The 13,775-nt window shown below is 40.7% G+C and overlaps 1 protein-coding gene across 1 annotated transcript in view; it reads left to right on the top strand.

The window, feature by feature from the left end:
• Positions 1-2,793: 2,793 nt before the first annotated feature.
• CCSER1 (coiled-coil serine rich protein 1) overlaps positions 2,794-13,775 on the top strand; it is a 1,228,673-nt gene continuing 1,217,691 nt past the window's right edge. Inside the window, exons 1-2 of the mRNA XM_062199158.1 lie at positions 2,794-4,117; positions 7,541-7,725. Coding sequence (XP_062055142.1) covers positions 2,794-4,117; positions 7,541-7,725 — 1,509 coding nt within the window. The remainder of the gene's footprint in view (positions 4,118-7,540; positions 7,726-13,775) is intronic.

Raw genomic sequence — 13,775 nt, 5'->3', positions numbered from 1 at the left:
ATTGTTTTCATTAAGCATTTAGGAAGAACAGTGATTGGCATAATTTTTTTTCTGAAGATATTTTCTTTGGTTAAAGCCTTTGAATACTTGCTAAGGACATATAGAGCAGAGTCATTCTTTTATTTTTAATGCTGATTAAAATAAGTGTGCAAGGAATATTTCAATATACATAAACTTTGAAGACATTCTAGTAATGATAGGCAATACCTTGACATTAATGCTTTGAAGTACATAGGTTTACTGCCTGCTCTCAGTCGTTATGGTTGATAATCTCGTTAGAGCAGAATTCTTCAATGGGACTTGAATAAAAATAAATGTTGTACATAAATGAAAAAAATCACAGCTAAGAATGATGTTAATGAAAACATTTAGAATAAAATAATGCAAAAATGTGTTATTTGTTGTATCTACCTTGGAAAAATCTAACATCTGAGGAAAAAGACATTTTAATTTGTAAAATTTCAAGAGCTAAAATGTCTGGTTATATTTTAAATTTTCTTCAACCAAAGACTTACAAGAAAACTGATGCTTTAGGAATGGCTCACATATAGAATGATAATAAATTCAAATTCATGGGACGAGAAGGGAAATTCTGTTGGGAATGTAAATTAATACAGCTGATATGGAAAACAGTATGGAAGTTCCTTAAAGAACTAGAAATAGAATTATCATTTTTACTTCTATATGTATAGCCAAGGGAATTGAAATCAATATGTTAAAGAAATATCTGCACTTCCAGATCTCTGTAGCAGAATTCCTAAGAGCCAAGATATGAAATGAACTCATCTGCCCATCAACAGCTAAATTAATTTTAAAAATGCACATTTACACAATGGAAAACATATTATTCTACCTTAAAAAAGAAATTCTGTCATTTCTGACAACATGAACAACAACAAAAATAAGTGTGTAAGGTGATGGAAGTGTATTTTTTCTACAATGTAAAGATTTATAAAAACATTGCATTGTATCTAGGAAATATATACAATTATCATTTGCCAGTTAAATTAAATTTTAAAATTTAATTAAAATTCAATGGTTATAATAAATCATCAATAAAATATTATAATGCAAATCTCAAGTTTTACAAGATTTGGAGCAAAATTTAAACTATTTATGGATGCATTCTTGAAGCACTTTCCATTTTTGTTACAGACTTCGTCAAGGAAATGACAGTAATTTACTTGATCAATTTGCATATCATGGGAAAGATAAAATGAAGGGTTCATAAGTTCATATAGTATTTCTTACTGTTTAGTTAGGTAGTTTTGGTTTCAAAAACCAACAAATAAAACAGAGTGTGATTCAAATGGGGAGTGGACCATGAAGTTAAAGGCTTAAGTGCAGTTTAAAAGCAAAGCAAAAAAAAAAAAAAAATAGGAACCCCAATCAAGGTATATTGTAAAAATCACTTGAAAACCACAGCATAGTAGTACGAGTAGCTGTACAACTGAGAATCCCTCAGTGGATGTGTGTCTGGGCCCCAGGCAGCAAGCAGGAGTATAGCATTAGGCAAGTTCCTGCTCTTCTGCAAAGTGCTCATAATAATGTTACTTTCTGGAGTTGTAAGCATAAAAGAGACAGTGGGAAAGCACTGGGTGTGTCGGCTGATGAACTGTAGCTGCCGCCTTCTCCTCCTCTGCCCATTCATCCTCAGTACCCTGGGTATACTGACCTTAATAAGGTTCATATTTGGTCTGTGGTTCTGAATCTCTCAGTATGAATTCTTGCTTCTCTCCAGATTATCAGTTCACTTACCTTTCATTCAAGTCTCTTCTCAATACATAGCAGCACAGTTCTTTCTGAAGTTCAATTTGTTTAAATCCCTATTCTATAGCCTTTGTGACGTAGTTTCTTCTCTTAACTAACTTCCCACATCGAACTCCAAGGAGAAGAATCTGGAGATCTTAGTCTCACGCCCTACTCTTGTCTGATCTGTGGTTCTGTTGAGTGTCTGGGACTGGCTGAGTCACGTGTTATAAAACAGTGCTGCTGGCAGGGTGTTTGCAGGAGGGCAGTGATCCTGGCTGTCTCATGCCTGTTACATCTAAATAAACAAGCACAGTAGTTATGATTCAGCAGTTTACCAAATTAGAGGACCAATTCTGAATAGTAAGGCTGGGTCTTAAAGAATGATCTTGTGTCCTCAAACCTAACACTCTTAAATAGAATTTAAATATTTTTGTTAATCTTTTTTTTTTTTTTTTTTTGACAGGCAGAGTGGATAGTGAGAGAGAGAGAGACAGAGAGAAAGGTCTTCCTTTTTGCCGTTGGTTCACCCTCCAATGGCCGCTGCGGCTGGCACATCCGAAGCCAGGAGCCAGGTGCTTCTCCTGGTCTCCCTTGTGGGTGCAGGGCCCAAGCACTTGGGCCATCCTCCACTGCACTCCCAGGCCATAGCAGAGAGCTGGCCTGGAAGAGGGCAACTAGGATAGAGTCCGGCGCCCCAACCGGGACTAGAACCCGGTGTGCCGGCGCCGCAAGGTGGAGGATTAGCCTGTTAAGCCACGGCGCCAGCCTATTTTTGTTAATCTTGATGTTTTTGCACTATTGCAAAAATTTCCATGCAGATTATTAGATCATAATAAGCATATGTTCTAAACTTACCAATTCAAAACATCTCTCTTAAGTATAAATATTTATTGTTTTAATATTAATCAAATGCTGCTCTATGTCTTAAAAATAATGATTTGTTGTTAGCATATCTTATTTATAATTTAGTCTAATGTCTTTTTGTTTTAACTGTTCTCAGACTTCGAAGTTGGATATCACAGTGCAAGCCTGGGGGTCCCAATGGGGGACTCAGGATCTAGAAGATCTACCCTGGTTTCCCGGTTGCCAATATTCAGAAGGAGTATTAGCAGAAGAAATGATTCTCTTCCTTCTTCACCCTCTTCTAGCAATACAGTTGGTGTCCACAGTTCCTCTCCTTCCAGCACAAACTCAAGCTCAGGAAGTACAGGTAAACGCAGAAGCATATTCCGTGCTCCTTCTATTAGTTTCCACCATAAGAAGGGGAGTGAACCTAAGCAAGAACCTGCCAACCAGAACCTTAGTATTTCAAATGGTGCTCAACCTGGCCACAGCAACATGCAGAAACTGAGTTTAGACGACCATATTAAAACCAGGGGAAGACATTCTGTGGGTTTTAATAGTTCACGAAATAAGAAGATAACAAGATCTTTGACAGAGGATTTTGAACGAGAAAAGGAGCACTCAGCTAATAAGAATGTCTTTATAAATTGTCTAAGTTCTGGCAAAAGCGAAGGGGATGATTCAGGGTTTACGGAAGAACAGACTCGACGTTCTGTTAAGCAGTCAACCAGGAAGCTGCTCCCCAAGTCTTTTTCATCGCACTACAAATTTTCTAAGCCGGTTCCACAGAGCCAATCCGTTTCTTTGGTACAGCAGTCTGAATTCTCTTTGGAGATTACGGAGTTCCAGGAGAGAGAACCTGTGTTAGGAAGAGCGTCTCCGTCTTGTTCTTTGGATGTCACAGAACAGGCAGGAAGCTCTTTACAGTCTCCTTTGCTTTCTGCTGATCTCACCACAGCTCAGACACCTTCAGAATTTTTGGCCTTGACTGAAGATTCCGTGTCTGAAGCGGACGTATTTCCTAAAAGTGGAAGCCTGGCATCCCACTGTGACAACTCTGACCACAATGATTCTACCTCTCAGTTCTCTCCCAATCCCGCTGCTGTTACAAAGCCAGCAGTAGAACTCATGGGAACAGTTCCCTGTGCAAGTTTGTCTCCTGGGAAATACAGGTTAGAGGGTCGGTGTGGCATTGACTCTCAGTCCGTACCTGAAACCTCTGCTGCCAATCAGAAAGAAGTGTTATTGCAGGTCACTGAACTGCGCGGTGGGAGTGTGAGCAACTCAGAGACTCGTCTACCCGCAGATACGCTGAGAGAGGACAATATGGTGTTACACAATGGGGAAGCGATGCTGGGCACGAGCTCCCCAAGGAAACGGGGCTTCTATGAGCAACATAAAGCAATAGCTGAACGTGTTAAAGGGATCCATCCTATTTCCGATTCAAAGATAATACCCTCCTCCGGCGATCATCATATTTTTAACAAAACGTCATATGGATATGAAGCAAATACTGCCAAAGGTATGCTGATTTTCTTTGTAAGATAAGTTCTATGAAATAATTTTCATTGTAATGTATTCTATTGTCTTCTTCCATCTCATGAATAGCAAGCACACTTGCCTTGCTTTTCACCACCTACATTCAATCGTATTTAGAATTTATTTTAAACTTTTATGCAACTTGGTTTTGAACTCGCCTCAATTGTGTTATGCTGAAATTATAATTCAGTAACATTGTTCAGTTTGCTTGTTGTGTTACTGGGACTCTGACTCCGAGAAGAAAGTAGAAGGAAACTACTTCTATTTGCAGTGTGGGTTTATCTAAAATAAGAACTACCTTTTTTAGAATTCATTATGAAAGTATCTGTATTTCTTAATGAAATGGACATCTTGCAGCCAAAATCACCATAAAAATAATTTGTATAATTTAAGTTGTATTTCCTGTGTTAACAGTGGTTTCATTACTGACCAAGATCTATGCATCAGCATAAACAGTTCCTTTCTATTGATACAAAAGAATTTCTTTATATATATATATATATTTTTTTTTTGACAGGCAGAGTGGATAGAGAGAGAGAGAGACAGAGAGAAAGGTCTTCCTTTTTGCTGTTGGTTCACCCTCCAATGGCCGCTGCGGCCGGCGCATCTCGCTGATCCGAAGCCAGGAGCCAGGTGCTTCTCCTGGTCTCCCTTGCGGGTGCAGGGCCCAAGGACTTAGGCCATCCTCCACTGCCTTCCCGGGCCATAGCAGAGAGCTGGCCTGGAAGAGGGGCAACTGGGATAGAATCCGGAGCCCCGACCGGGATTAGAACCCGGTGTGCCGGCACCACAAGGCGGAGGATTAGCCTGTTAAGCCAAGGCACCGGCCGATACAAAAGAATTTCAAGATTTACAAATCCTGTCCTTTGGAGCCTAAAGGCCCTGCCTGCTTCTAGTAGCCCTGCCACTGAAATGAACTAGATGTATAATCCAGGACATCAAACCTTGTTTTGTAAAAAAAATAAATAAAAAAAGTGTGTGCACCAATCATTCCATTCTGGCTCAAGAAAATTCTGTTATTTAACATAAAATTCAGTTCAAGAAAACTTTTGAATGTATATTATCTCCTGGGCTTTATTAGATATTATTTTTAATTCTTTGATACCATTACTGCTAGCAGGTGTTGTTATGTTACTGCTGCTATAACTACTACTACTACTAATGGTCATTCTCCTAATACTGAAAATGATCGCTGTATCCCAAATACTTTTCTGTGTATTTTGCACACATTAATTTAAAAATGACTGAAATTAGGACTGCTATTGTGGCATAGCAATGCCAGCATCCCATATGAGAGCTGATTTGAGACCTGGCTGCTCCACTTCAGATGCAGCTCCCTTTTAGTGGCCTGAAAAAGCAGTGGATGGGGGCCCAAGTATTTGGGTGCCTGAGAGACTTGGAAGAAATTCCAGGCCTTTGGCTTCAGCATGGCCCAGCGCTGGCTGTTGTGGCCATTGAGGGAGTGAATCAGCAGGTTGAAGATTCTCTCTCTTTCTCTATAACTCTGCCTTTTGAATAAATAAAAAATAATTTTTTTAAATGACTGAAGTTGGGGCCAGCACTGTGGCATAGCAGTGTTAAGCTGCTGCCTAGAACACTGGCATCCTATATGGATGCCGGTTTGAGATCCGACTGCTCTACATTGGATCAAGCTCCCTGATTATGTGTCTGGGTTAGTAGTGAAGATGGCTCAAGTGCTGGGTCCCTGAATCCATGTGAGAGACCCAGAAGTTCCTGGCTTTGGCCAGTTTGGCTGTTATGGCCAGATGGGGAATAAACCAGCAGATTGAAGACCTCTTTCTCTTTAACTTTTCTTTAAAATAAAATAAACTTTTTAAAAAAAGAGTGAAATCACTACTATTATTATAAGCTATTTTGCAGGCAAGAAAATTGGAGCACAGATAAGTTACGTGTTCCAAGTCACAGAGTGAATTAGTAATTGACTAGGATACTAATTCCATGAGGTAGGGTAGAATGTTTCCTTTATTCACAAGTGTGATCTAAGCCCACAGTTTCATACAGCTGGCAAGTAGCACAGCTTAATTGTAACTATGGGAATCCAAAGCTCAGGTTCTTAACCATTATGCTGTCTTATATATTCTTACCTACACTAGTAAATAGAATTTAAAATAAGTTAAGTGGAAGAATATCAAGAATCATAGAATTATGTGATTTATTTAAGTAGTCCCTCTATGATGATGGCCGTTTTGAAGTTTTAAATGCAAGAATTCATTTCCCAGATGTCTTAAAATATTTTGTGTATTGATACGCAATCACTGTTATGCAACTTGTAACTTTTTTCTTTTCTTTTTTTTTAACTTGATTGCCATGTCCATACTGTGCTATTTGTTTTGGAACAATAAATTTCAACCCAAAGCCTTTAAACTGGTAGGTGAACTTAAATAGAGCAGTTCAGTCAATTATTCTACAAGTGTTTGTTGTTTTAGCACTGTTTTTAGCAGAAAAGATACAAAGCAGACATTATCCCTAACATCATGAAGTTTGCTTTCTACTGGTCACAGATACTCCAACAGTAAACATGTAAATAAATACGCGTGAAATGATGATAACTGATGAGGTCAAGTGTGAGGCAGAATGAAGTGTTAGGAAGAGAGAAGGGAAGGTAGCTGTTTGCATTTTTAAATTTGATGAGCTGTCTGGTACTCAAGGTAACATGTTAGCCATGAGTTGAAGGACCTTAGGGAGTAAGTGATACAGATATTTCAAAGAAGTGTTTTGGTATACACGAGTCAAAGGCTGTGGGGCTGGAGCATGCCAGATATGCTCCAGGAACAGCACAAGATCCAGTGTGGCATTAACAAGAGACAAGAAGGGGAGGGCAGCAGAAGATGGGGTTGGAATAGTGAACAGGTGAACAGGGCAGCCCTCGGAGCAGGGGTGAGAGCTGAATCACAAGAGGAGCTCATTTGAAAACATCAGATTTATGTCCTGAGGTGTGAAGTTCATCCATCTCACCGTGCTGTAAGTATATTATTGTGGTTACCGGGTAGAAACTAGGTTTTGTGGAGGGGAAGGAGGTGGTGAGGCAGGTCGGAGTAGGCAGAGGTGAAAGAATCTTAGGAAGTATTGTGAGAACCCTGGTAAGCGAGGCTGGGTTTGACCCAGGCTCTTGGTTGGGGAGATAGCAGAGAATGGTCAGATTTTTAAGAAGGAAGAAAGAAGGCTGTGTTTTTGTGACTAATGTGAGCTGTGAAGCAGCCCAGGAGAACTCCAACAATTTTAGGCTTTGAAAAGATTATGTGACTAAGAAAACTCAAGTTTTCTATAAATTTAAAACTTCTGGTAATAAACAATTGCGAATGGCACTGTTTTCCATTCTTTTGCAATGGAACATGAATAAAAACTGTCTTCTAGTACTCTTACTTATTTCTTTTTCTTTTAATAGTTCTTGCCAGCAGCCTCAGTCCCTATCGTGAAGGGAGATTCATAGAGAGGCGGCTGCGGTCATCTTCGGAAGGAACCGCGGGGAGTAGCCGGATGATTGTGAAACCCAAAGATGGAAATGCAGAAGAAGTTCATAGTTTGAGAAAGCAAAGAAATGGCTCCTCGTCTTCAAAAATGAACAGCATGGTAAGTCTATACACGTGCCTGCACAGGAAGAAATCATGCTGTGCCTATGTGGCATGCACTTGTGTTTGCAAAATGAACACAGACGAAGGCTAGACCCTCATTCTTGAGGGCAAATTGGTCTCCATAGTTGATGTCATGAATCAGAGAGGCTGATGTTTTACAGGAGATGTGTGTGGGTCAGGAGCATGACGTGAGAGCTGGCCTCAGTGCCTTCTTTCCTTTCACAGGAAGTTTGATGTTCTCTGTTGCAGAGCAACACTCTGGGACGTACAGGCTAAGACCAGTGGTGATCATGATGTGACTTTTAGCCCCTATCATTTCACACTATCTCTCCACCCTGTGGCCACTCTAGAAAACGTCCTTTTGAAGACCACACTGTCGAACTCTCGCCAGCAAGGATCCAATGCAGTCACGACACAGTCACTGTTTCTCGGTTCTCAAGGAACTTTATTCATGGAGACAGAAGGAAAGGCAAGGGGAGAGGAGAAAAGAGGAGGAGGGGCGGCCCCCCGCCCAGATCCCAACGTCCCTTTATATCCCAAGTCCCGTGGAGCATGTGCTCCACAGCCAGTAGCGATTCTCTTCACGTGCAGTTTATGCTAATGTCGTCCAATCAGATGAAAGGGCACGTATAGCCTCAGGTCGAAAGTTCATCTGTTTCACCTGGTTCCTTCTAGTTGTTTATGCAGAGTCCATCCTGTTTCAACTTGGTTGTTTTCGTAGGACTTGTGGTCGACCGATTGCTGCAAGCTATGTGGATACAAGAATGAGGAGGTTCCCACAGGTGGCCAGCCTGCAGTTCCCCACAGCTCCCCCTTTTTTGTTATTTATGGCACGGAGTTGTGCCTGTCTTAGGTTCCCAGCGATGTGCCACCTGCTTACCCGTCATCGAAACATTGGGAAGCATGTCTCAAGTTCTGTCTTAGGTTGCTAGGGGCACTCGCCAGTGATTACCCATCTTTGGCCACCGCTCCATCATGCCAAGCCATATCTGTTGCTGAGGGTCAGAGCGATACATAGCAAGCATAGCCTGTCGGACCACTAGGTTAGTGCGTTGCTGACTCCTGACTACTGCCAGGATGACTCTGCTGATTAGGAGGAAGCCTAAAAGTACTATTACGAATAGGCCTGCTATGGCCACCCATTCTTTCATGTGTGACCAAGTACCTGAGATCCAGTGGCCCAAAGCGGCGAAGGGGGACCATACTTAACTAATTTCCCCACACACACTTATGTCAGTACCATCCTTACACCCTTTACTAAACCCTACTGTGGCTGTCCTATCAAGGAGCCCCAACACACAGGGTGAGGAGCTGGTGTGATACTCAAGGGGTAAAAATGCCAAGGCTCATTCAGACCTTGAACACACTGGAGATAACCAAGAAGCCAGATTCTGGCTCTGTACAGCCTGGTTTTCCGGTGAGGGTGAAAGTGTGGTGTATGGGGGTTGTGTATACAGATAGGGTCGGAACTCGCATTCATGTCCTGGGGTGGCATTGGTGAAGCTCCCTCACATCACCAGATGGAGTTCAGGATGGGAAGACCTCAACCTGGGGTCTACAAGTCCTCAGATCTCACAAATACCAGGGTGAATTTGCCTTTTGTACTTTGTTTTGCTTACTTTCTCACACGAGTCCTTTGTCAGCAATGAATTTAACTATTAATATGTTTCTTCAAAATTATCTATCTACTCACTGTTGCCTAGTTACTTACCCATCCATGGTCATGTGTAAAACAGATTAAAAAATAAATCACCAACAATATATCTATATACTGTAGATAATTAGGCTTTTAATAGAACTATAGGTCATTGAGCATTGATCATTGTATTGTGGTCACCTCTGCCAGACAGTGAAGTAACACCACAAGGAGCAGAACTATCATGCTTGAAGATAGAAGTTATAGTTCTCACTCTGAATTTCCATTTCTTAATACTGGACAAATTAGTAACAGCAAAACAAGAAATGATGATGAACATCTTATTTCCTTTAAATTGAGAAATGATTGTGTGTGTGCATTTGTTCATAGAGATAGTTCATTTTGCTTTTTGTTTTATTTTGCATTGAACATATTATTGTTGCGACTGATAATTTTGTCTAAATAGCAGAATATGTTAAAAATTTTTCCAGTAAATTAACATGAAAAATTAGAGCTAATGAAGTATTAGGAAACATTAATCTTCAAAACACTTCTGTTGTTTTTTCATAGTTAAGTTTTTTTAAGGATTTATTTTTATTTGAGAGAGTTACAGAGAGAGGTAGAGACACAGAGAGAGAGAGAGAGGTCTTCCATCCTCTAGTTCACTCCCTAAATGGCCACAAAGGCTGGAACTGAGCTAGTCTGAAGTCAGGAGCCAGAAGCTCTTCTAGGTTTCCTACTCAGATTCAGGGGCCCAAGCACCTGGGCCATCTTCTGCTGCTTCCCCAGGCCATAGCAGAGAGCTGGATCAGAAGAGGAGCAGCTGGGACTAGAACCGGTGGCCATATGTATTACTGGCACTTCAGGCTGGGGCTTTAACCTGCCACACCATGGCACTGGCCCCTATTTTCTCAGCTTGCCCCAAGTTAAATAAACTCTATTACATATTCTTTTGTATCTTATTTTTTAAAAAATATTTATTTGAAAGTCAAAGTGATAAATGGGGGGGGGGGGCGGGCGTAGAGAGAGAGAGATATCTTCCATCTACTGGTTCATTCCCCAAATGGCTGAAACAGCCTGGATTGGGCCAGTTAAAGCCAGTAGCCTGTAACTCCATTGAGGTCTCCTACATGGTGACAGGGGCCCAAGTACTTGGGCCACCTTCTGCTGCTTTCCCAGGCTTACTGTCAGGAAGCTGACTTGGAAGTGGAGCAGCCAGGACTCAAAAAGAGGCTCTTTTTGGATGCTGGTGTTGCAGGTGTTGGCTTAACCTGCTGTGCCACATCAGTGGCCCATGTAGCTTATGTGATTTACATATTATATTTAATGTAAATAACATTTCTTGTAATATAAAAATCACTTTTCTCAGATGTACTTTTTCAAAAAGATTTTTTAAAATTTATTTGAAATGGAGACAGCGAGAAGGAGACACACACACATATACAGAAAGACAAAGATGTATCATTGCTAGTTCACTCCCCAAATACTCCCCAAGTGGCCAGGATGGTCAGGGCTGGTTAAAGCTGAAGTTAAGAGCCCAGGGCTTCATCTGGCTCTCCTATGTGGGAATCAGATCCACTTTTAAGATTTAAAAACTTAAAATGTCAAAACACAAAAAAGTGACTTTTGTGCTTTGAGGCCTTATTTATGAATTCCCAAGAAGTGCTCCTGCAGTGCTATATTGCTTCCACTAGATGGCAGGATCACACCACTGCCATGTGTGGTGGACACTATCAAGCTTGGAAAGAGGAACTTGTTAAAATGTTGCAGTTCAGTGGACGCACAGATGATAACTTGTAGAAATAAATACTGACTCTTCTGAATTTCCAAAAGAGACTTGCCAGAGTTACTTCATGATTTTAGTGTTTTCTTTTGGATTTTACAATTTTTATCTCATCCTTCTCTTTCTTTACCATATAATGGTTAATTTAATATACAAGAAATGTATTCTTTACCCTATAGCAATATAAGTAACAAATTCTAGAATCAATTAGGTAATTATAGATATATGTGAAGCATTTGGATTATATATTTAAGAAATTGTAGCTTTATGTCTAAAAAGTGACACATTTTCCTTTGATGAGTAACTTGATACTTTCCTTAAGATTGTCCAAAAATTCTAACAAACATTTATTTTTTTAAAAAGACTTATTTATTTATTTGAAAGTCAGAGTTACAGAGAGGCAGAGAGAGAGAGAGAGAGAGAGAGAGAGAGAGAGAGAGAGAGGTCTTCCATCTACTGTTTGACTCCCCAGATGGCTGCAACTGCTAAAGCTGGGCTGATCAAAGGTCAGGAGCCAGGAGCTTCTTCCGGGTCTTCCACGTGGATATAGGGACTCAAGGACTTGGGCCATCTTCTACTGCTTTCCCAGGCCATAACAGAGAGCTGTTTTGGAAGTGGAACAGCCAGGAACTGAACCGGCACCCATATGGGATGCCAGCACTGCAGGCAGCGGCTTTACCCACTATGCCACAGCGCCGGCCTCAACAAACTTATTTCTAGCAATGGGCTCTTCATTTCTAGGAACTTTCTCTACAGACTGTGATATGTAAGTGAACAAATGTAATGACTTGTCATGGTTTCTTCAACTGCTTTACACAGTGAATTCTAACCCAAAATAAGTGTGAGAATTTTCAGCTCTGAAAAGATATTTACTGCTCATAATGTGATGAACAAAGGAAGGATGGGCATTGTGCAAGGGAGGAACGTTGAGACAGGATGAATCTGGCTAAGTGATAACAAAGAATCCAATTAGAAGTGACATTTTAACATACATTTATTTCTCAAGCGGGCTGTGTGTACACTGTGGAGGGCGCTGGTGGATCCACTCAGTGTCTCTTTGTGTAGCCAGGCTATTGGAGCAACTTCTGCGGCAAACACTGCCTTTCACTGTGGATGAGACAGAGATCTCTGGGATACTGATTCTGGTAATAAAATGCTCTGACCTATGAGGGAGTCATTTCACTTCTGTTCAGACCTAATCACAAGGCCCAAAGCAGACACAAAGGGCTCCAAGAAGTACGTTGTTTTCCTTGTGGCTGCATCGTGTAGACAAGACATGTTTGTTGAGTTCTAATGGCCATCGTATTCCTGGGACTTCCTGCTTCCCTCCTCCTTCCTGCCCACAGGTATTAGTGGGCCCCACCTCACTGTGCTCATTGTGGTTGGGAACAGACATAGGGCTGTGTTCCTCTGTGAGCAGAAGTTGGGATGTGCGCTCTTCCTTCCCTCACAGCTTGCAGATGGGAATCTTAAAGGCACTAAGTTCACTGTATCGCTTGCTTCAAGGACTCTTCCTACCATCGCAAGTATTTATTTTTATTAAATGAAAAAGTTGGTTTTGGAAGTTGTGCTGTCTTTAGATGACTGAGCAAGCACATTCACAGAGTTGTGCTGCACCGTCTGTGCTGTGTGCTTCTGACAGCATTCATTTTATGGCCAGTTTTACTCCAACACAGCATAGTTTCTCTCATTTGCAGTTTGGCATCCTGCTGCCTTTGTGTGGAAACTGTGAATGGCATAGTGGAAACATAAGCTGTGGGATTTCTTTGGTAGAAGAACAGACCAGATTTATATTGGATGTAAAAAAGGTAGTTACTTGCACATCATTAGCATCTCAAGTCATATTTAAGTTTCTTAGTATAGTGAAATCCAGAATTTAGGAATTATTGACAGTAATTGAATAACGAGAGCCAATGTGCTACGTGAGATTTATTTTACTATGCCTTCAGTTTTCTTCTGGGTCCTGTTTTCTCAATTATTAGCTTATCCTTCATAAAGTACAATTCATTCATTCATTCATTCACTTAAGAGTTTCTTTTAATAAGTATTTATTAAGACCTACTCTGTAGAAGTAAACATGAAAGAAACAACCTTTGAGAACTTTAGAATCCAGATAGGTAGACAGGAGAGTTGCATATGATCTTCCCACTACAACGGATTTAGACGTTACTCTTATTAGCAAGTTAAGAAGTTTAAAATGTGCGTGTGAACTCCCATTTCCCTGATTTTATGTTCTTTATCTCACACACACTCAGGTGACACTGTTCAATATTTACCTAACTTGCTTGTGCCTTTTGTTCATTTCTACCACGGAGGCCCACTTGTTTGTGCTGAGCAGGGATACCGAGAGGCACTGGGGCAGGAAGTAAAGAAGTCACGATAAATCTTTGAATCAGTGTTCAGAAACTCAGCTGGAAAACACTCCAGCTCTACAACTCGCTGGGCAAAAGAGTTCTCCTGGCCTGATTTGGTCTACATACCTTCACACTTGCATTTTGTGTCATAAGTTGCTCAAGCTCTAGATAAGAGAAAAGGAAAGATGATAATTAGGAGATAGGATTTAAGAAATTTTTCATCTTGGTTCTGATATCCTTTTTTTAAAGATTTATTTTATTTATTTGAAAGGCAG

This window comes from Lepus europaeus, chromosome 8 (assembly GCF_033115175.1).
Source record: "Lepus europaeus isolate LE1 chromosome 8, mLepTim1.pri, whole genome shotgun sequence".
NCBI lineage: Eukaryota > Metazoa > Chordata > Mammalia > Lagomorpha > Leporidae > Lepus > Lepus europaeus.
Note: the sequence above shows the minus strand (reverse complement) of the source record. Positions and strands in the feature narration are given on the sequence as shown.